Here is a 22,484-nt window from a genome sequence, read left to right on the forward strand (position 1 = left end):
TCCAAGCATCCGTCAGGTGTGAGTCTCTTTCCAAGTTCCTTTTGTGTTATTACCTGAGTTCTGTTTGAATATTTTCTGTGAAGGGAACATGATCCTTCTTGAGATAAAAGACTTTATGCTTAGACATAATTTTTGAAAATTCCTTAGATTTCACAGAATCTGACAAACAGATAGCCTTTATTTCTTGGTTCCAGTGCCATTCCTTTTAGGGCTAAATAGAATAATCTAAAATTTCTGCCTTAGGAAAGTCCACTAAAAACTACTTTCATTCCGTATCTTTTTTTTGGGGGGGGGGGGGGGGACGGAGTCTCGCTCTGTGGCCCAGGCTGGAGTGCAGTGGCCGGATCTCAGCTCACTGCAAGCTCCGCCTCCCGGGTTTACGCCATTCTCCTGCCTCAGCCTCCCAAGCAGCTGGGACTACAGGGGCCCGCCACCTCGCCCGGCTAGTTTTTTTGTATTTTTTAGTAGAGACGGGGTTTCACTGTGTTAGACAGGATGGTGTCGATCTCCTGACCTCGTGATCCGCCCGTCTCGGCCTCCCAAAGTGCTGGGATTACAGGCTTCATTCCGTATCTTTTTACCATTCAGCCGCAGAGTTATGGGAGATGTTCTGTTCTCAGCAGTATCTCTTCTTGGGTATATCTTGCCAATTTTAAATTCTGTTAACCTCCTCCAGCCTAGATTAGCTTTGTTTTGCGGTAAGAGTAGAAGTTAAGCGCAAAAAACTCAGGAATCAGACTGCCTGGGTTTGTATCCCGGCTTCATCGCTTGTAAGCCATGTGACCTGGGACAAATTACTTAGCTGTGCTTCAATTTTCTCATCTGTAAAAGGAATAATTGTAGTAGCCTACCATATGGTGTAGCACTGAGTATTAAATAAGGTAATGCATGTGAAGTGCTTAGAACAGTACATAGTAAATTTCTAATGTGTTCATTATTTTTCATCAAGTCAAAAAATAAACATATATCAAATACCTACTGTAGGCGGGAAACTGTTCTAGGTGCTTAGGAAAAATAGGGAAGGTCAAACAAACAAACGAACAAGCAAAAACAATCAATCTGCCTTGTGACAGTTAATGAATAAATTAAATGCTATGGAGGAAAAAAAGAGAGGGAAATAATTAGGATCTGTAGTGCCATGGAGTGTGTTGGTGAGGGGGGTATTGGTGCCAGTGATTGCAATTTTCAATACAGAGGTCAGACCTGAGAAGATTATTTTTAATGATTTTTGGAAGAGGTGAAAGAGTTAGCCAGGTGGAATGCCTGGGGCAAGAACTTTCAGTCAGAGAGGGAAGTCAATGGAAAGACCCTAATTTGTGATTATGTCTGGAGAAACCAAGGAGTGGCAGGGAAACCAGTGTGGTGAGAGTGGACAAAGGGAAGAGGATTAGGAAATGGAGCCAGAAAGGTAGTGTGGGGCCATGTAGGATAGGCAAGAGTTGTCACGCTTTTTCTGTAAAGGACCAGGTAGTATATATGTCAAGCTTTGCAGGCCATGTGTTTTCCATTGTATCCAATCAAATCTGTCCCTGAAACAATAACATTGCTATAAAAATATATAAATTATGGGCATTACTGTGTTCCAATAGAACAATACATATGGACTGTAAAATTTGAATTTCATGTAATTTTCACATTATAAACTCTTATTCTTCTGAATTTTTTCAACCATTTAAAAATACAAAGTCTTAGCTCATAGGCCATGCAAAAATATGTAGTGGTCTGAGTTTGGGGATTTTGCCAATGCACTATAGGGTCTTTTAGACTGAAAGAATTGTTGTTATTATTCTTAGTTTAATTATCATGTATTTTCAATCTCCCACAATTATGATTTAGAATAAGAATTCTTAATAGGCAAGATGCAAAGTAGGTTCAAGTAAGATAAATCTTTTCTAGGAAAGCAGTCTGTCTTTTTCATGTTTTTTTGTACACAATTCTCTTTTTACATTTTCATGTGGGGAAATTATTTTGGGGGGAATCAGTAAATTTTTTCCAAGTCTTTGTCTTAAATGTTGGTGATTTCTTTTCTTTATGTACTGTTTAACTCATAATTCTAAGTACTTTATTTTGATGGGCAGAATTCAAGCAATTAGAGAGATATAATAAAAAAAATACAGATGATTGCTTCTGATTCTAAAATCTAAGCTAGCTAGTGACATGTTAACTTAGAACAGCCAAGATAATTCATGGGAAGCCATGCTTAGTGGCTTTATCTTCTACTTTGATCCTTAGGTCGTAAGAAATAAATGATGATGATTTTATTCTATGTATGCTAAAATAAGTTATTTTTATTTTTATTTTTAAATTCAGCTGTATTGCTAACTTTAGTATGTGGAGTTTTGGGTGCAACTAAAGGCAAACGTTTTCCTGAAGATTTAGCACAGCAAAACTTAATTATATCAAACACAGAAGCACCTGGAGATGATAGAGTGGTAAGTAACTTTTAAATAAATATGTATTTGTATCTCTGATAATTTATTTAATTCATCCTCATAAACTCATTTCAGAATTTAGGAGTTAATTTATATTTTTAATTGAATCAGATTTAGTAGGCATAAATATTGTCTGTCAATATGCAAATGTTTATATAGTGGTAATTTATTAAACTTCGTGATCCAGACGTATTGTTTTAGTTATCTTTTTTGCACTCTAGTGTTATAGTTTCAACTTGTTCTTTGATGGTGAGAATTTATTATAGCAATAATTTGTTTTGCCTGCACCCTACAATGTATATTTCCAGATATAATTTGTTCATGTAACTTGTTAACCATTTATAATGGGGAAAAAAGCTTGCTAAAAGTTCTCAAGTTAACTAGGAAAATATCAATGAGATATTTCTAAAAGAAAGGGAGAGGGGTTTGGAAGACTACTGCCACTCTTTCCTTATATATTTCTTAGGACTTCTGAGGTGCTTTTATGCTTCTTGTTTTGTGTGAAGTGTATATATATATACACAAAAGTACTTACAAGGCATGTTCTCTCCTCAAAAATATGTCAACTTATTTATGAGAAATAGATCCCACTTTTATGGAAAAGCAAAATAGGAACATGACAATAAACCAATATGATAAAGCACTGTCAGCGTTCAAAAATTCCTGTGATACCTAAGTGTACTCATGTGGTTTGGATCAACCAGAAAGGCTAGTGACAAGAGGTACAGCTTATTTGGTAACTTAAAGAATAAGAAGGGTTTGAAAGTGAAGAGATGGTGAGAATAGCTAAAGGAGAGGAAAACAGCATAACCTATAAGACTTTTACTTAATATTTGTTCTTTGCCATTTAATGTTAGAGCTGATTATATTGAGTGGCCACTTCACAATATTTACCTGTTCTGTGTTAGGAACACTTCTAAAAGGAGCTTGGAAATATTAATTTATACAAAAACATAAAATTTCTTCTTGAATCTATAAACTTGCTTTAATACAATGAGTAAAAGTGATCATTTTAGCTTTGGATCTGAATTTCATTTGAAGGCATGCACATGGGGTTAGGAGTTGGGTGAATAATCAGGGCTGGAAAAGTAAACTTGGAAATTATTGACATGGATAAGCAGTTGTTGATACCCTGTGAGAATGAACTTTGGGAAATGCGGCTGTAGGAGGACAGAAAGGAGCAGAGAATAGAAAATATGAAAGCTGGCTCTGTAGGTTCAGCATTGCTTTAGTTTGTTTTAAATTCCTCTTTTATCCACTTAGAAATATGATCTTTGAACTTGTGTTTATTACAACAAAACTGTACCATCAAGAAGATTTAATAATGAGGAGAGCTTTTTTCCTTTTTTGTAATTGAATTTTATTGTAACAGCAACCTAAGTAAAAAAATATAGGGTAGCACTGCCACCAAATGGCTACTTTTCAATTTTTTTTTCTGGTATTTTTTTCTAAGGCAATATAAATATGACTTTGTAGATATATTTCAGGTTCATTAAATCATCTGCACTTGAAAAATCTTTCAATTTAGTTAAAGACTGCATTTTAAGTAGAAAAATATTTAAATTGATAAGAAGGTGGCACAAAGGAACCTGAATGTAATGGAGGTTCTTGCCCTGAAAGTAATGTAACTGTTTGTAATGAAAACTGACATGTCGAGGTTACCACTGTAACTAAACTTCTGTCCTATAGCTCAGAGGGTTGGAGTGAAGTTCCAGTATTAAGCTAATGTTCAATGAAGACATTTTCATTTTAAAGCATTTCCTTGACTCTTTGTCATCCTCTAATTCCTTCCAAATCTCTCTTTTTTTTTCAAACTGAACTTTTGGAAAGAAAAAACTATATTTGATTTCTCTATGATACTACTTCCTGCTTACCCAGCACTCCTTGGAAATTCTTTCGACAAAGATGATCAATGGCTGTTCTTTCACTTAAATCCAATGGACACTTATACTTTAATTGAACCCATTCTTACCTTGCTGTGATTTTTCTGTTGTTGTTAACACCATTGGCTGCTCCCACTCCTTATCATATTCTCTCTTCATGGCTTCAGAATCCTGCCTCTTTGGTTTTCTCTGTTGTCTCAGTGGCTACTCAGATCTGGCCTGTCACAGCTGTCTCTTACCCACCCCTTAACATGTGATTTTTCTTGTGGTTCTATCCTTAGCCCTTCTTTCTTTTGGTTGACAATTTTCTCGGGATTGGTCTTCTATTCCCATGGCCTCAACTATCACCTATTTGGGAGTGACTCCCAGAATTATATCTCCAGCTCAAAGCTCTCATCTGAGTTCCAAATCCGCATATTCATATATTCATCTTGGACATCCCACATGTTTCTAAAGTTTACCGTATCTAAACTTTAGTTGCTCACTCTCCTCTTGCCCACAAGCACATCTTTCCTCCCTGTTTCAGTGAGTTGTACCATCTACCTATTTGCCTTCATGGAACACAAAAGAATAATTTCTGACTCTGTCCTTGATTGCCTCATCAATCTAGATACTTGTAGACTCTCTGTGGAGTCCACCTACTTCTTTCAATCATGACTGCTTCTACCTTGGCTTAGATCCTTATCATTTTCTTTTTTTTTTCTTTTTTTTTTTTTTTTTTTTGAGACGGAGTCTCGCTCTGTCACCCAGACTGGAGTGCAGTGGCCTGATCTCAGCTCACTGCAAGCTCCGCCTCCCGGGTTCACGCCATTCTCCTGCCTCAGCCTCCCGAGTAGCTGGGACTACAGGCGCCCGCCACCTCGCCCGGCTAGTTTTTTGTATTTTTAGTAGAGACGGGGTTTCACCGTGTTAGCCAGGATGGTCTCGATCTCCTGACCTCGTGATCCGCCCGTCTTGGCCTCCCAAAGTGCTGGGATTACAGGCTTGAGCCACCGCGCCCGGCCGATCCTTATCATTTTCACCTGGAATATCAGATCAGATCAGATGCAGTGACCGCCATCTGACCTCCATGACACTAAATTTGTCTTATTTTTCTTCCACATTATTGCCGAGAATGATATTTTTGAAACGTGTTTCTCTCTGTAATGAGTTAAAATTCTTCACAGTCCCTATAATCCTCATAATAAAGTATTTTTTTTAGCATGGCATATAGATCTTTATATATTATGGCCTTTTATAATCTCTCTAGCCTCCCCCCAACGCCAATCTTATGTGGTAGCTGTTCTCAACTGACTGAAGTTGGGGACCCCTGAAGGACATTGTTTGCCTTTTGCCTCCAGAACCTTCTGCAGTGGTTGCCTTGTTTGTCCCACTCCTCGTAGTCCCTAGTCTCTTAGCTCAGAGTTTTTCCAGTCTACTTCACTTACCCTGTTTGGATTTGAATTTTAATGCTCTACTTCTGTGCTCCTGTAACATTTTGTGCTCACCTACATAGTAGAGTAATCACATTCTTAAAGTATTTGTTTTTCTCTCTCCTTGGAATAAGAGCTTCTTGGAGCCATCGAGAGACTATGCCTATGTTTATATCCCTAGGCTTTTGCATTTGCTATGGGTGAAATTTGTCCCTAAAAGCTGATGTGTTGGAAACTTAATCCCCAATGCAACAGTGTTGAGAGGTGAGACCTTTAGCAGGTGATTAGATCATGAGGGCTCTGCTCTTACTAATGGATTACTGTCCTTATCGTGGGAATGGGTTTATTATCATGAAAGCTTATTGTAAAACAAGTTCAGTCCCCTGTTGCTCCTCTTTCTCTCTCCCTCTCCCTCTCACTCTTGCTCTTTTGCCCTTCCACATTCTGCCATGGGATGGGCCCTCGCTTAATGTGAACTCCTTGATCTTGGACTTCCCAGACTTCATAACTGTAAGAAATAAACCTCTGTTCTTTAAAAATTACCCAGTCTTGGGTATTCTGTTATAGCAGCACAAAATGAATGAAGACAGCATCTGGGCGCATAATCAGAAACTGATGAATGTCTGTTGAATGAATGAATGAATAAAAAGGTTGAATAAATGTCCTCTCTCCTTTGCCTTCTCATGACAACTTAGAATCCATTTGCTCTCAACATGAATTATTTTATTTTATTATTTCAGTGCTCTGCCAATGGATTTATGACCCAGACTGCCAACAACTCTAGCCAAGGTTTTTGTGGCACCGTGGGATCAGGAATGAAAAATGGAGGACAGGAAACCATTGAAATGATGAAAGGAGGACATCAGACCTTGGAATCCTGCCGGGGGGCTGGGCACCATCACACCCTGGACTCCTGCAGGGGAGGACACACGGAGGTGGACAACTGCAGATACACCTACTCGGAGTGGCACAGTTTTACTCAGCCCCGTCTCGGTGAAGTGAGTTTCCTTAGGTGTTTTGACTCTAAAATTTAAACTTCTGAATGGAGAAAAGTAGAAAATTCAAATTAACATATATTTTCAGAAACTGCTTTTCCGTATTTTTCTGTGGGCCCTCTCTTGCTTGCTCTGTTCATTTTCCTGTGCTCTTTGATTTTGTTACATTATTTAATTTAAAAGAGATTTTATTTCACTTGTCATATTTCACTTAATTTATAGAATCCCATAAATATTGGAGGTTTTTAGTATTCTTCACTAACATCTCACTTTTAGTTGTGTATTTACCTCATGAACCCTTTTGACATAGAAGAATGTGAAAGCAATTCTACTTCCTCACAATGATAAACTTTTCAAATGAAATCTGTATTTCTCTGTGAAAACAGAAACATTTGAATGCAGTTTTAGCATAAAGATTAAATAGCAAGATTTATATATTTTTTATTTTATTGCAAATTGACAAAATATAACTGAATGTGTTTATGGGGCACAAAGTGATATTATGATTTATGTCTGCAATGTAGAATGACTAAATCACACTTAACATACACATCACCTCAAATACTTATTTTTTTGTGGTGAGAACATTTGAAGTGTACTTTCTTTGCAATTTTGAAATATACAATATACTATTATTAACTATCATCACCATTGCAGGGCATGTTTTAAATATACAAAGCACCATGCAAATGTAAAGTGCTTTTATTTTAAGGAAAACAAGAATGTGAAAGAAAGAAGGAATTAAAATAAGGAATTTTCTGTTCATACCAAAATCCCCTATGAAGTGGAAGCTTTTTTCTTTCTTTTCTTTCTTTCTTTCTTTTTTTTTTTTTTTAAAAAAAAGACAGGGTCTTGATCTGTCGCTGAGGCTGGAGTTCAGTGGTGCAATCTCCGCTCACTGCAGCCTTGACTTCCTGGGCTCAGGTGATCCTCCTATGTCAGCCCCCTGAGTAGCTTGGACTATAGGTGTAGACCACCACACCTGGCTAAATTTTGCATGTTTTGTGGAGAGGGGGTTTTGCCATGCTGCCCAGGTTGGTCTCCAATTCCCAGTCTCAAGTGATCCATCCACCTTGGCCTCCCAAAGTGCTGGGATTATAGGCATGAGCCACTGGGTCTGGCAAAATCCACTACGAAGTTTTTAAAATATACTGATGTCTGTATTCTACTCTAAAAGATTCCTATTTAATGAATTTGGGTTTTCTTGTTTGTTTTGTTTTTGTTTTACATTTCTGAGATGATTCAAATGTGCAGCTAGATAGAAAGCCACTGGATTAGACACTCTTCTGAACTAAATTTTTACCTCTTTTATCAGAGGATACCAGTGCCATTGCAGGACAAACAGTGGACCTTTCATCCTTGGATAGAATGCAAATGGGTGATACTCTGGTATAGGGCTGTAGGTTATGTATCCATAGCATTTTGGAGGGTCAAATTCAAGTGTTAATTCTTTTTCTACTTCTAGACAGTCAGTATTCATGTAAGATCAGGTTGAGATGGAGTGAAGCTTAAGACATAGTCTTAGGAGGGTTCCTCAATTGCACACCAGGTAATGGGAGGTAAGGCTAACAACGTCATGAAGAAAGAACGTAAGTCATGCCAATGAGCTCCACATAGGCAAGGAGTGGGCACCCAGGTGAGGAAAAGGAGGAGACATGGCAGTTGATGAGTTGGCAGACAGGCCAGTGGCAGACAGGGTAGGTGTGGCTGAATGCCTGGCTTCTTTATTACAGAAGCCCCGTTTTTGCAATATGGGTTATGTTCATTCTTTTTAATTTCATTGAACTTTTTGGTGCATATATATATTTTGCCATGTTTTGGGTATCTTGGAAACTTGATTCTGAAGTTAAATTGGTAAATCCTACCTACTTTATGACTGCATATAATAGTGATTCTAGTTAAAATGTATTTTACATTTAATATGTGCTGGGCATAATATGTGTATTATGCATTATTATTTTGTCATTAATTTCTAAAATAATCTCGTTAGGTGGTCACTGAGACTAAAGGATATTTGGTGACTTGTCCAAAATCATACAGCTAGTTGGTAAAGCCAGAGCTTTGACTCACAACCAAGACTGTTTGACATCCAATCTCAAACTCCCAACCAGTATGACTATTGTCTCTATTTTTTGGACTAACCTGACCTCTGTGTATAAAATTTAGGGATAAGCGTTTAATGATAACTTGAATGTACTTAAATATAACACTTGTATACATAATTTTTTACTTATATGGATTATTAGAAATGTAAACTATACTGACTTTATGGTATGGTTGTAATATAGACCAATCATGTGCATTTTTTGTGTGTAGGAATCCATTAGAGGACACACTGGTTAAAAATTAAACATAAAAGGTAAATAAAAATAAATTTTATGTTCATATATTTAAGTTGTTTAAAACTATAATACAATTCATTTTTTAAAAAAATTTTACAGAAATTGCATCGATGTAATCGGAATGAAGACCACATGCCATCCCAAGATTATGTCCTTACTTATAACTACGAGGGAAGAGGATCTCCAGCTGGTTCTGTGGGTTGCTGCAGTGAAAAACAGGAAGAAGACGGCCTTGACTTTTTAAATAATTTGGAACCCAAATTTATTACATTAGCAGAAGCATGCACAAAGAGATAATGTCACAGTGCTACAATTAGGTCTTTGCCAGACATTCTGGAGGTTTCCAAAAATAATATTGTAAAGTTCAATTTCAACATGTATGTAGATGATGACTATTTTTTTCTCAATTTTGAATTATGCTACTCACCAATTTATATTTTTTAAGCATGTTGTTGCTTATCTTTTCCAAAAAGTGAAAAATGTTAAAACAGACAACTAGTAAATCTCAAGCTGCAGCATTGAAATTAAGGTCTCTAAAGCATCTGCTCTTTTTTTTTTTTAAACAGATATTTTAGTAATAAATATGTTAGATAAATATTAGTCCAACAATAGCTAAGTTATGCTAATATCACATTATTATATATTCACTTAGAGTGATAGTTTAAAAAATAAACAAGAAATATTGAGTATTACTATGTGAAGAAAAATTTGGAAAAGAAACACTGAAGACTGAATTAACTTAAAAATGTTGCAGCTCATAAAGAATAGGGACTCACCTCTACCGCACTACCAAATTCATTTGACTTTGGAGGCAAAATTTGTTGAAGCGCCCCATGAAGTAGCAATTTTCCATAGGAATATAGTTGGAAAAAAATGTGTGTACATATATTATTATTAATCAATGCAACATTTAAAATGAAATGAAAACAAAGAGGAAAATTGTAAAAACTTGAAATGAGGCTGGGGTATAGTTTGTCCTGCAATAGAAAAAAGAGAGAGCTTCCTAGGCCTAGCTCTTAAATGCTGCATTATAACTGAGTCTGTCAGGAAATAGTTCCTGTCCAATTTGTGTAATTTGTTTAAAATTGTAAACAAATTAAACTTTTCTGGTTTCTGTGGAAAGGAAAGAGGGAACCTGATGGAACAGTAGGTTTGCTTTGCAGTCTGTTTCAAGATTTCTGTATCCACAAGTTAGTAGCAAACTTGGGAATACTCGCTGTAGCTAGGGTTCCCTGATTTTTGGTAGCAAGGGTCCAGAGATGAGGTGTTTTTTTGGGGAGCTAATAACAAAAACATTTTAAAACTTACCTTTACTGAAGTTAAATCCTCTATTGCTGTTTCTGTTCTCTCTTATATTGACCAACATCTTTTTAATTTAGAACCAAATAACCATGTCCTCCCAGAGTATAGAGGCTAGGGGCAGCTGAGGGGCGGATCTCACTGAAAGCACCCTGGGGAGATTGAGTGTCCTTAGGCCTAAGCCCCACAAACTTGACACCTGATCAGGGCCTGAGAGCTACAAAATTTCATTTTTCTCCTTACCACCCTTCTTCTGAGTGGTATTGGCGTGAATCAAGGAGAGCTAGGCCTCGTGGGCCCCCTTCTTTCAGCTTTCTGCTAACATTGTCAGCAACACCTCCAGCAGAGATTCCCTTAAGTGACAAATACTCCAGGTTTTCCACCATCCTTCAGTGCGAATTAATTTTTAATCAGTTTGCTTTCTCCAGAGAAATTTTAAAATAATAGAAGAAATAGAAACTTTGAATGTATAAAAGAAAAAGATCAAGTTGTCATTTTAGAACAGAGGGAACTTTAGGAGAAAGCAGCCTAAGTAAGGCATTTGGAAGTCAGAGGGCAACATGAAGATGCAGGCCTTCTAGGGCAAGGAGAGGACACAAGGACTATGGGTGAGAGTAAAGGCAACATCATCTACTTCATACTTTTTCCTAGGCTTGGCACTGCCTTTTCCTTTCCCAGGCCAATGGCAACTGCCATTTGAGTCTGCTGAGGGATCAGCCAACCTCTTCTCTATGGCTAACCTTATTTGGAGTGAGAAATCAAGGAGACAGAGCTGACTGAATGATGAGTCTGAAGGCATTTGCAGGATGAGCCTGAACTGGTTGTGCAGAACAAAAAAGGCATTCATGGGAATTGCTGTATTCCTTCTGTAGCCCTCCCTCTGGGCACTAAGAAGGTCTATGAATTAAATGGGTATCTAAAATTCTGATTTATTCCTACATTTTTTGTTTTCTAATTTGACCCTGAAGTATATGTGTTTTAGATTTATACTTTTTATTTTCCTTTTTTTTTGAGACAGAGTCTCGCTCTGTCGCCCAGGCTGGAGTGCAGTGGCGCGATCTCGGCTCACTGCAAACTCCGCTTGCCGGTTCACGCCATTCTCCTGCATCAGCCTCCCGAGTAGCTGGGACTGCAGGCGCCCGCCACCACACCTGGCTAATTTTTTGTATTTTTAGTAGAGACGGGGTTTCACCGTGTTAGCCAGGATGGTCTCGATCTCCTGAGCTCGTGATCCGCCCACCTCGGCCTCCCAAAGTGCTGGGATTACAGGCGTGAGCCGCCGCGCTTGGCTTTATTTTCCGTTTAAAGTTTTCTTATTTTAATGTAATCATTTTGAACATGTGTGAAAGTTGATCATGTGAATTGGATCAATCTTGAAATACTCAACCAAAAGACAGTAGAGAAGCCAGGGGGAGAAAACTCAGGGCACAAAATATTGCTCTGAGAATGGAGTTCTCTGCAAGCCTCGTTGATGAAATTGTCTACTGTAACCAGAAGCCAGTTTTATCTAATGGCTACTGAAACACCCACTGTGGTTTGCGCACTCCCTCACTCGCCAATCAAAACGTGCCACCTCCCCAAGACCTTACTAGGGCCGACAAACTTTCTCAAAGAGCAACCAGTATCACTTCCCTGTTTATAAAACCTCTAACCTTGTCTTTGTTCTTTGAACATGCCGAAAACCACCTGGTCTGCATGTATGCCCTAATTTGCAATTCTTTTATCTCAAATGAAAATTTAATTTCAGGGATTCATTTCTATGTTTTATTTGACTTTCCCATATGTAGTATTATTATTTCCTTATATGTGTAAGGTGAAATTTATGGTATTTCAGTGTGCAAGAAAATATATTTTTAAAGCTTTCATTTCTCCCCCAGTGAATGATTTGGAATTTTTATGTAAATGTACAGATTGGTTTTTTCTTATTTTTATAAGGAAGCAGCTGTCTAAAATGCAGTGGGGTTTGTTTTGCAACGTTTTAAACAGAGCTTTAATATTGCTGTTAAAAGAAGTTCCTTTGCTTTTAAAGAAACGTGGCTGCTTAAAATAAGCAGAAATTGGATGTGGAAAGTAATATTTACAGATATGGGGGGATGTAATAAAACAACATTAACTTGGTTTCTTGTTTTTGCTGTATTTAGAGATTAAATAATTCTAAGATGATCACATTGCAAAATTGTGCTTATGGCTGGCATGGAAATAGAAATACTCAATTATGTCTTTGTTATACTAATGGGGAATATTTTGGACAATGGGTCATTATCAAATTGTCGGCATCATTAATATATATTGTAATGTTGGGAAGAGATCACTATTTTGAAGCACAACTCTACAAATGAGTATCTATGTATACATATGTATAATAAATTTTGATTGGGTATTAAAAGTATTAGAAGGTGGTTACAATTGCAGAGTATTCCATGAATAGTACACTGACACAGGGGTTTTACTTTGAGGAGCAGTGTAGTCAATGGAAAACATGAGTTAAAAAGAAAAGCAGTCAATATTGCAGTCTTGATTCTGCCACTTACAGGATAGATAATGCCTGAACTTTAATCGCAAGATGATCCAACCATAAAGGTGCTCTGTGCTTCACAGTGAATCTTTTCCCAATGCAGGAGTGTGCTCCCCCACAAGCATAAGACTGATCATTTCAAAAATGTATTAGTTATATCAAAAGCCTTAAAATTTAATATAGGTTGAACCAAAATTTCAATTCCAGTAACTTCTATTGTAACCATTATTTTTGTGTATGGCTTCAAGAATGTTCATTGGATTTTTGTTTGTAATAGCAAAATATTGGATAAATTTCACATGTCCCTCAGTATTGATTTGGTTGAATGTTGGGTCATAATGGTTGAGAAGCATGGATGCTAGAGCCAGAATGCTTGGATATGAATCCTGGATCTGTCACTTACTTTCTGTGTGACCTTTGAAAGGCTACTTATTTCTTCTCTTAGCTTTCTCATTAAAATCAATGAACAATGCCAGCCTCATGGGGTCATTGGATGATTAAATTAGTTAATATACTTAAAGTACATAGAACCCTGCCTGCACATAGTAAAATAATTACAAGTGTGAGTAGTTGGTAAAATTATGTAGTTGGATATACTACCGAACAATATCTAATCTCTTTTTAGGGAAATACAGTTTGTGCATATATATACATATACATACATGTATACACACAAATATACACATATGTGTGTGTGTGTGTGTGTATATATATATATATAATCCCAAAACATGATTTCCAGACAATGGAATTGATAATTTATTCTTTCTGTATTGATTTTTTCACAATGAACACTGATAACACTTATTTTATTTTAAGTTCCAGGATACATGTTTCTTAAATTTAAGAAAAAGGTTAATACCAGCCTAGACAGTTTCTCTTGGCTCTTATACTATTTAGAATTAGGCTCAGTTTCTAATTGGACAGAAAAATTAAATAGTATTCAGAATATGTTTACAGGCTTCTCTATTTGACAGATTATTTTGATTGCAAAGGTTTGAATCTCAGAACCTTCTTTTCCCTTTACTTAAAAAAAGTGGTAAAATTAGTAAAACATGGTTATGAGTGGTTAAAATTCATCATTTTCACCATTTTAAAGTGTATAATTCGGTGACTTTAGTACATTTGAAATGCTGTGCGACTGTTACCACTATCTAGTTTTGGAACATTTTCATCACCCAAAGAGGAAACCTTTTAAGCCGTCATTCCCCTCTTCCCCTCCCTGTATTATTCCCTGGCAATCACTAATATCTTTTCTGTCTCTATGGATTTGCCTATTCTGGACATTCATATAAATGAAATCATACATATGTGGCTTTGTGTGTCTGGCTTCTTTCACTGAAATGAGGACGTTTCATGCATCTCTTTACTTGGGAATGAAATCCTAGAATATCTTAAAGGACTTGTTCAGGCTTTTCTTAGGAACAAATATGATTATCAGTCATCTCTCAAATTCAAAATGCGTATTTTTAAAAGGAACGTCAAATGAGGTAAAGCAAAAATTGATCTGACAATAAGTATAACAGCATGTACAAATACTTGTTATTTGTACAAGTATCATATCTTCTTGGCAAAAATTTTTCAGCTATAAAAATTGGTTAGCATAAATGATCACAAAGAAACCTGACAATGCAAATACTATAAATGGTTTAATTTTATATAAGGGGCCAATCAATCAAATGATTCAGTTTTTATTGTAAAATATAAGCAGAAAATAATTCCTATTCAAATAATATTAATGAAATAATTTAAAAAATTAGTTTAACTTTGCTTTGGAAAAATTAAAATTGTTTAATTTTATTTAAGCTTAAAATACCTTATGGATAAAAATTTATAAATCCAGGCATAATTCTAATTATGATATCTGTACTCAAAAGGGTAAAACCTTCTAAAAAGTTGAAACTTGAGTTGAAAATCTGCTGTTGTTCACATCTGAACTATCTAAATGGATCCATCTTTCTGTCAACGTGCTCTATACGTTAGTCAGCATGCTGTCTAAAATAGAATCCATTCTGGAGGTTAATGTCTGCTGAAAATAACATGCTACATTCCTGTGCCAGAACGCGTTCTGTGTAACACCACTGAACATCTTTAGGGAGTTCTTGCCTAGACTTTTTACATTCATGACTGAGAGTGACTTGCACTAAAATACTAGCCTCTGCTCTAAAATAAATTCACCAAAAAAGTAGCAGCATCAAATCTACTTAGAAATGATCACATTTGCCTCTATATAAGATGATCTTTCTCCCAGACTGTGCTTTACTGAATCTCAAGAGCCCCCCACTACCCCCCGCCCCAGCAGCTTCTGTCCCTGTCTGTTGGCTGCCCAACATTTTACCTTCCAGAGAACAGAGAGACCACAGGATTTAGTATGGGCAATGGGGTAGACCTGGGAAGATGGGGAAGAAATTAGTTTTCTCCTGAAAGCATGAGATTGTAATACACACAAATATCCTGTAACACTTTTTTTTTTTCCTTTTCTGGTGTTTGATTTGTTCTTATTGCCCAGCTCCCATCCCATTTAAGCAACTATGCCTCTCAGTGCTTGTTAGCTACTATGTAAGTAAACCATAAAATTAACGTGGAAATTCCTGGTCTGAAGCTCCCAGGTGACCCTGACCAGAGTAAGTGCTGCCTCAGTGATCACCTGTGTAAGTTTATGACCAAACACCAGGTGCTGTCCTTACCCAGAACTCTTATTACCCCATAAGAGTAGGCAAAATTTACACTCAGTCTCAGAAACATCGGGGTGAAAATAAAATCCCAAAAGACTGAGATTTATCTCCACTACTTTGATTCAATTAGGACTCTAAATAGAAATCGACCAATAGAAAAATAAAGGAAGCTAAATTTCTGGAACGTAGGAGAAGTGAACTGAGATTCTTACCCACTAGTCAAACAAGAGAACAACTGGAAATTAATGACAGAGAGGCAGAAACATTTCCTTTCGCGATAAACTGGTTTGCACTTTTTGTTGTTGTTTTTTTTTATTTTTGGACGGGGGTGGGTTATGTAAGTTCCACGTGAGTCCTCCAGGTGGCAGGGCCTTGTTGTTCTGCCTTTGCCTCTGGGCACCAGTGTGCATGGCTCCTTTTCAAGTTTCTACAAGAAAGTGGGGAACACACCCTTCAGTGACTCAGACCTCTCCCATGCCCATGAACAAACAGGAATAGACACATGGGGCTGGACAGACACATTGACAGTGCCAGGACTGTTGTTACTAAAGATGACTTCAAAGAGAAAAGAGTCTTCAGAAACCAATTTGAAGAAAGCTACAGCTGCAACTTACCCGTTCGAGAATATGCCTCTGCCTCCCATGCACAATGCAACCATAGTGGGAGGAGCATGCGCACTGTGAACGCTGTAAACCAGTGTTTTTTATTGGTTCAAACTAATAGATGCAATATGATTCCACAAGGAATCTGAGTATTCTGCTACTGAATTCTCATGTAATTTATATTGATTTTGTTGTTTTATTTTCCAGATACCTTAAGGTAAATGTGTGTTGTGCAATACAAATGTATAATTTATTTTATTAAAAGATAGATTTTAGTTTTAACCTTAATAGATTCACTCCCTGTACATATGTAATCTGATTCTATATAAATTGCATTACCCGTTATAGAATTGTGTTGTGACATTAAAATTATGGCTCATAGACTTTTCAAGTTTCTGTGACATAATGTGATGTGTTCCAAGCTAAAGAAGACTTTCACAGAAATTTCTAATATGTTGAGAGCTCTCAGTTTTTTTTTTCTTAATGTGAATCATCACAGACACCTTAAAGCAGATACATATTATATAAGTTTATTTGGGGAAAGATAAAAAAAGGTCTTAAGCATATAAGGCATAGAAAGCGAAAACAAAAGTAGAGAAGAAAGAAGTGACATGAATTTTCTTAGAATCATATTGGTTTAGTCACATTTTTATTCTGTGGTTCTACCTTAGTGAAGTGGGATATCTCTGATCCACAAAGCCATGTCTCAGAGTAGTGTCACATGAATCCCTTTCTCAGTGTAACCTTGAAATGCTGTACTCTTCAAAAGAAAGCAAGTCACCTCATGCTCTTGATCCAGAAAGATCACATATAATTTAGAAGGAATTAGATTGTATTTATGTATTAACTTAGACTACAAATCACATCATCAATCACAAATTCCGATGTAGAAAATATGCCATTATTTTTTCATAACTTTTGTCTTTATCTTGACATCCTCCCCATTTAGGCAGGTGGCAAGAGTGAAATAAAAATACAATTTTATTAGGTTAAAATTAGGATTCTCCTCATTCTTCTATCCACAGATTGTGTCTGAATTTCAAGGATTATATGCCCCTTCAACTAATTGGAAATCAGAGTGAAGGATTTCTGCTCTTGAGATCTTCAGATGGAGGACTTGTCACATTTTTTTAAATGCTATTTTATACTAGTACTTCAAAAAGTTGTGATTTTTGAATCTAACCAATCTTTCTCACTAGATTTTCCTGGTAATTCAATTAAACAAATTATGTCAGTGATCTGGAGTAATTTCCTATCTCCAGTCTATACATCCACATGCATACCAAACATATTAACAACAGAATCAGATTATTGTCTTGATAGATGAGGACAAGGCAACAAAAGAACAATGATCCAAAGAGAAGAACAACACATAAACACACATGCACACACACACACTCACACACACGCACACACAGAGACACATGCATACATGTGCACACACATGCACACACACACAGACACAGGCCCACAGATGCACACATACAGGTGCACACACGCACACATGCGCACAGACATGCACACACAGACGCACACACATGCACACGCACACACATGCACACACACAGACACATGCACACATGCACACACATGCACACACACAGGCACACACATGCAGACTCATGCACACATGCACACACACAGACACATGCACACATGCACACACATGCACACACACACATACACACACACAAAATATAAACCAAGTTTGAGTGCAAGTTATGTTCTAAACAGATACAATAGCTGTTTGGCTCATCATGAGAAAAATGTTTAACTTTCCAAGTGACCTGGGTAAGCGACTCAGTTTCTCTGAGTTTCAGTTGGTTGTCTAAAACAGGGCTCTTCGTTCAATTGCTCAGTTATTCAGGCATTCGACTTTTGACAAATATGTCTTGGTGAACTATCACATGCCAAGCACACGCAGTTCTAGAGGCTAAAGATGTAGCAGTGAATAAAATGGTCAAAATCTGTGTTCTCTTGTCGAATGCATCCCAGAAACAAAGGAGAGACAGGTAATAAACAAATATACAAATACATGTATAATACATCGTGTAGCAATAAATAATATGAAGAAAAATAAAGCAGAGTGAGGGGCATAGAGAACAATGGCAGGTTTTTATTTTATTAAGAATGGTTGAAGGATGCCCTTATGAAAAGGTGGCATTTGAGTAGAGACCTGAAGGAAGTGAAAGGACGTGAGGGAGCAAGCCATGTGGGCATGGGGTAAAAATGGGCAGAGAATTTCTGGGGAAAGGAAACAGCTAACTCAAGGGCCCTGAGGTGCTATTTTGCTTGATATGTTCAATAAAGTGGATGCAACTGAACTTGATTGAGAGCGAGGAAGAGTGAGAGGAGATGACAAGAAGGCAACAGTGGGAAGCCAGGGTCTGTAGGGTCATTGACTATGATAGCAGATGGGAGGCCAGGCATGGTGGCTCACGAATAATCCTAGTGCTTTGGAAGGCTGAGATGAGAGGATTGCCTGAGATCAGGAGTTCAAGACCAGTCTGGGCAACATAGTGAGACCTCATCTCTACAAAAAATTGAATACATTAGCTAGTGTGGTGGCACATGCCTGTAGGCCCATTTACTTCGGAGGCTGAGGCAGGAGGATCACTTGAGCCCAGTAGTTGGAGGCTGCAGTGAGCTATGATTGTGTTACTGCACTCCAGCCTGGGTGACAGAGTGAGATCTTGTCTCAAAACAGACAAACAAATAAAATTTAAAAAGTAATAATGATATGGGATCTCACTTCAAGTAAGATCTATTGGATGGTTTTGAGCAGAGGAGAGACATGAGCTCTCATAGTTTCTGCACCATAGGTTAAATGTTAGTACACATGTTTTCTTGTTTTTTCCCTTCTCTTCCTTTTCATCTTCTTTCTTTGCCTTCTCTGCTTTTTAAAACATTCTTTTATTTATTTATTTTTTTTGAGATGGAGTCTCATTCTGTCGCCCAATCTGGAGTGAAGCGGTGTGATCTCGGCTCACTGTAACCTCCATCTCCCAAGTTCACGTGATTCTCCTGCCTCAGCCTCCCAAGCAGGTGGGATTACAGGCACACACCACACCTGGGTAATTTTCGTATTTGTATTTTTAGTAGAGACAAGATTTCACCGTGTTGACCAGGCTGGTCTCAAACTCCAGTCTGTTATTGGGATTACAGGCGTGAGCCACCATGCCCATCCCATTCTTCAATTTATATGAAATGTTTCACAAAGTTTGCATGTTATCCCTGTGCAGGGGTCATGCTAATCTCTGTGTCATTGATGTAAAATTTTAGTACACGTGTTGCAGAAGCCAACACTCTTTTTATTTTCTTCCCCCACCATCCGCCTCCCTCCACCTTCTCCTTCCTCCTTCTTTTGTGTTATTTTTTCTGCTTCATTGTTCTAACCCACAGTTAGAACTGAGTTTGCATCCCGGCTTTGCCACCTGCCAGATGCCTTATTTGCATGTCACAGTGGAGGCCCTATGTGAGTGACTCTGGAATATCACAGGGAATATATAAAAAGACCTGAACCAGCAAGTGTTCTTGAGAACCTAAGCTGCCAGGATCAACATTTGGCATCTTGTTCTAACAATGGAACTCTAACTTGCCTTCTAACATATCTTCACAGCAAGGAACCTGATCTGATTTCAGATCTGATGTCTTCCCTCCAGCCAGCTTACATTACCTGTGAATGTTTTGACTCCACCTCAAGTCAATCCACTCTTGTTACAATGCTTGGAAAACATCCCCTTCACACAGAGCCCACATAGCCTTCCAAACTTTATGCCATCTTTTGGTCCCTCAGTCTAGGTTTCCTTTTGATCTTTGCACCAACAGTTCTACAATTTACACGGTGGTAAGAAAGGCAAAAGATGTAAATATTTAGGCTCCGAGGAGCCTGTGAAACAAATATATGGATCAATCTTCCTTATGATTAAGCAGATTAAAACAAAGTTTTCAAGGTGATTAAATTTGGAAATTTGTGTAACTTTTATAATAAAAATCGTATCAATTGTGTCTACTGACATTCTCTATAAATAGACGTAAGGTCACTTGTCAAATTGTTTTACTAGGGAGTTAATTCTACCCCTGAGTTTAGGTATGTGTCTAAGTAACATATTTTAGATAGTTTTTGGAAGGAGTCAAACATGACTAATGTATGATATGGTAATTATTGATCCATTTATTATTAATTACTTCAGCTGTACCTTAATTCATAGTTAATACACTGTTTTATTTTCTTTACTTTTCCCTTCTTTATTTAAAACCAGATGCTTTATTTTACACACCATAAAAGCTCAGTGCAATTTAGGTGTGGTAGGTAGATATTTGTAAGTGCTTTCTTCCTGCTGCTTTTACACGAATTGGCCAGGCGCAGTGGCTCACGTCTGTAATCACAGCACTTTGGGAGGCAGAGGTGGATGGATCAGTTGAGGTCAGGAGTTCGAGATCAGCCTGTCCAGCGTGGTGAAACCCCATCTCTACTAAAAATACAAAAACATTAGCCGGCGTGATGGCGCATGCCTGTAGTCCCAGCTACCTGGGAGGCTGAGCCAGGAGAATGGCTTGAACCTGGGAGGTGTAGGTTGCAGTGAGCCAAGATCGCGCCATTGCACTCCAGCCTGGGTAACAGCAAGGATCCATCTCAAAATAAATAAATAAATAAATAAATAAATACATACATACATACATAAATAAATGTACTTGAGATAATTTCCATGATAAGATTTATTTATTTTCCATAGCTTGTCAACACTAGACGAAAAATCCCAGTTTGGGATTACGGCCTATTTTTTTTTTTTAATTCTGTTAAAACTTCTGTAAAGTTGATGAGGTTAAGATTTCAGGATAGAGACTGATCTAGGCGACTTTTTGAAAAATACATAATATTGTTAAAATGGCAATAAACCCTAGATTGATTTCAGATTCAACACAATTCCTATCAGAATCCTAGCTGGTTTCTTTGTAGAATTTGACAAACTGATACTAAAATTGATAAGGAAACTCAAGGGACTTAACAACAGCCAAACCAAATGAAAAAGAAGAATGAATTTGGAAGATCACACTTTCTGATGGCAAAACTTACTCTAATGCTTTTTTCACTTGTGGATATTCAAGTAATGTTGTCAGGTGGTGGTAAAATTAGCCTATTACCTCTTCTCTCTCTCTCGTTTTTTACATCTCTTCACTACACAATTTTAGTCGATAGTATTGTCTTTCATAGTGTTTACCTCTGTACTTTTAAATATGCTGAGACTTCTGTTACTTGAATTGTCCTCTTTACACGATATATTAAATATTTTGAGTCTCAGCTACTATAGATAAGGGAATTGGAATGTATGTTTTATTTTCCTCCTATTTCCCTTTTTCACTTCCATGTTTTAAAACAGATTTGTAATTTTCCTTTAGCTCTTTGGGCACATTTAAGACAGTTGTTTTAAATTTTTTTGTCTGGTAAATGTGCTGTCTAGGCTTCCTCCCAGCCAGTTTACGTCAATTTATTTTGTTCCTTTGAATGAGTCATGTTTTCCTGTTCCTTATTTACCTTGTGATTATTTTGCTGTCATTGCAAATCGGGCATTTCGTTATTATAATGTAGTAACTCTGAAAATCAGATTTTCCTCATTCTTCAAGACTTTCTATTTTTTAATTGTTAAAAGCTTCAGTAATCCATCTGTTTTGAGACATTTTTAAACTATGCAGCAATTATTCTTCTATATGGACTCATTGAAGCCTCTGTTCCTTTAGCTCATGTTCAGCAAGTGCTTTGAAAGAGATTTCCTTGAATGCCAGGAGTCGAAATAGACAAATAAACAAAAACGTCACCCTGCCACACACACACACACACACACACACACACACACACAGACACACACACAGAGGACTGAAAAGAAAGAACAACTACCTCTCCCAGTCTACACAAACTGACTTCACGCAGGGTCAGCCTTTCATCGGTTAGCTAGGCTCGCCCTGAGCCTAGGCCTCACCTTGAGGTGAAAGCTTAAGGTCTTCTCAGGACATTTCTGAGTGTGAATCTTGGCTGGACATGCACTTGTGATTCTCTAAAATCCCCTATGTATGTAAACAGTTGCTTTTCAATGTCCTAATTTCCCAGAGTCTTACCCCAGCTTCTCCTCTGGGCCTTAGATGGTCTATTATGCGTGATCTCTTATCCCAGGCATGTGTGGGTTTGTAGTTCCTTACAGCTTTTACGAGGATCTCGTTCTTTGCCTGTATTCCAAATTATGAGAGAGACTAGTGCATCAGTTCTTCAAATAACCTCCAAAACGTTAGAACAGATATGCCCAGTAATTTGCAAATAAGGTATGTTCTGCTCC

At 37.4% G+C, this 22,484-nt stretch overlaps 1 protein-coding gene and 1 non-coding gene across 5 annotated transcripts in view; one reads left to right on the plus strand and one right to left on the minus strand.

Annotated features, from left to right (window-relative positions):
* Positions 1-13,353, plus strand: part of DSC3 (desmocollin 3) — a 52,831-nt gene extending 39,478 nt beyond the window's left edge. For 2 of the 4 annotated variants that reach the window (XM_005586977.5, XM_065533950.2), the window contains exons 14-16: positions 2,311-2,432; positions 6,468-6,725; positions 9,164-13,171. In XM_005586977.5, the coding sequence (XP_005587034.2) occupies positions 2,311-2,432; positions 6,468-6,725; positions 9,164-9,361 (578 nt within the window). In that variant the 3' untranslated portion in view covers positions 9,362-13,171. Of the gene's footprint in view, positions 1-2,310; positions 2,433-6,467; positions 6,726-9,038; positions 9,082-9,163 lie in introns of all 4 variants that reach the window. The other 2 variants (XM_074022195.1, XM_065533951.2) reach the window with 2 other exon arrangements.
* Positions 13,354-19,351: 5,998 nt separating this feature from the next.
* LOC123570093 (U6 spliceosomal RNA) lies at positions 19,352-19,461 on the minus strand. The gene has a single exon (XR_006694103.1). It is a non-coding gene; the product is annotated as a U6 spliceosomal RNA (small nuclear RNA).
* Between the last annotated feature and the right edge of the window lie 3,023 nt (positions 19,462-22,484).

This window comes from Macaca fascicularis, chromosome 18 (genome assembly GCF_037993035.2).
Source record: "Macaca fascicularis isolate 582-1 chromosome 18, T2T-MFA8v1.1".
In the NCBI taxonomy this organism is placed as follows: domain Eukaryota; kingdom Metazoa; phylum Chordata; class Mammalia; order Primates; family Cercopithecidae; genus Macaca; species Macaca fascicularis.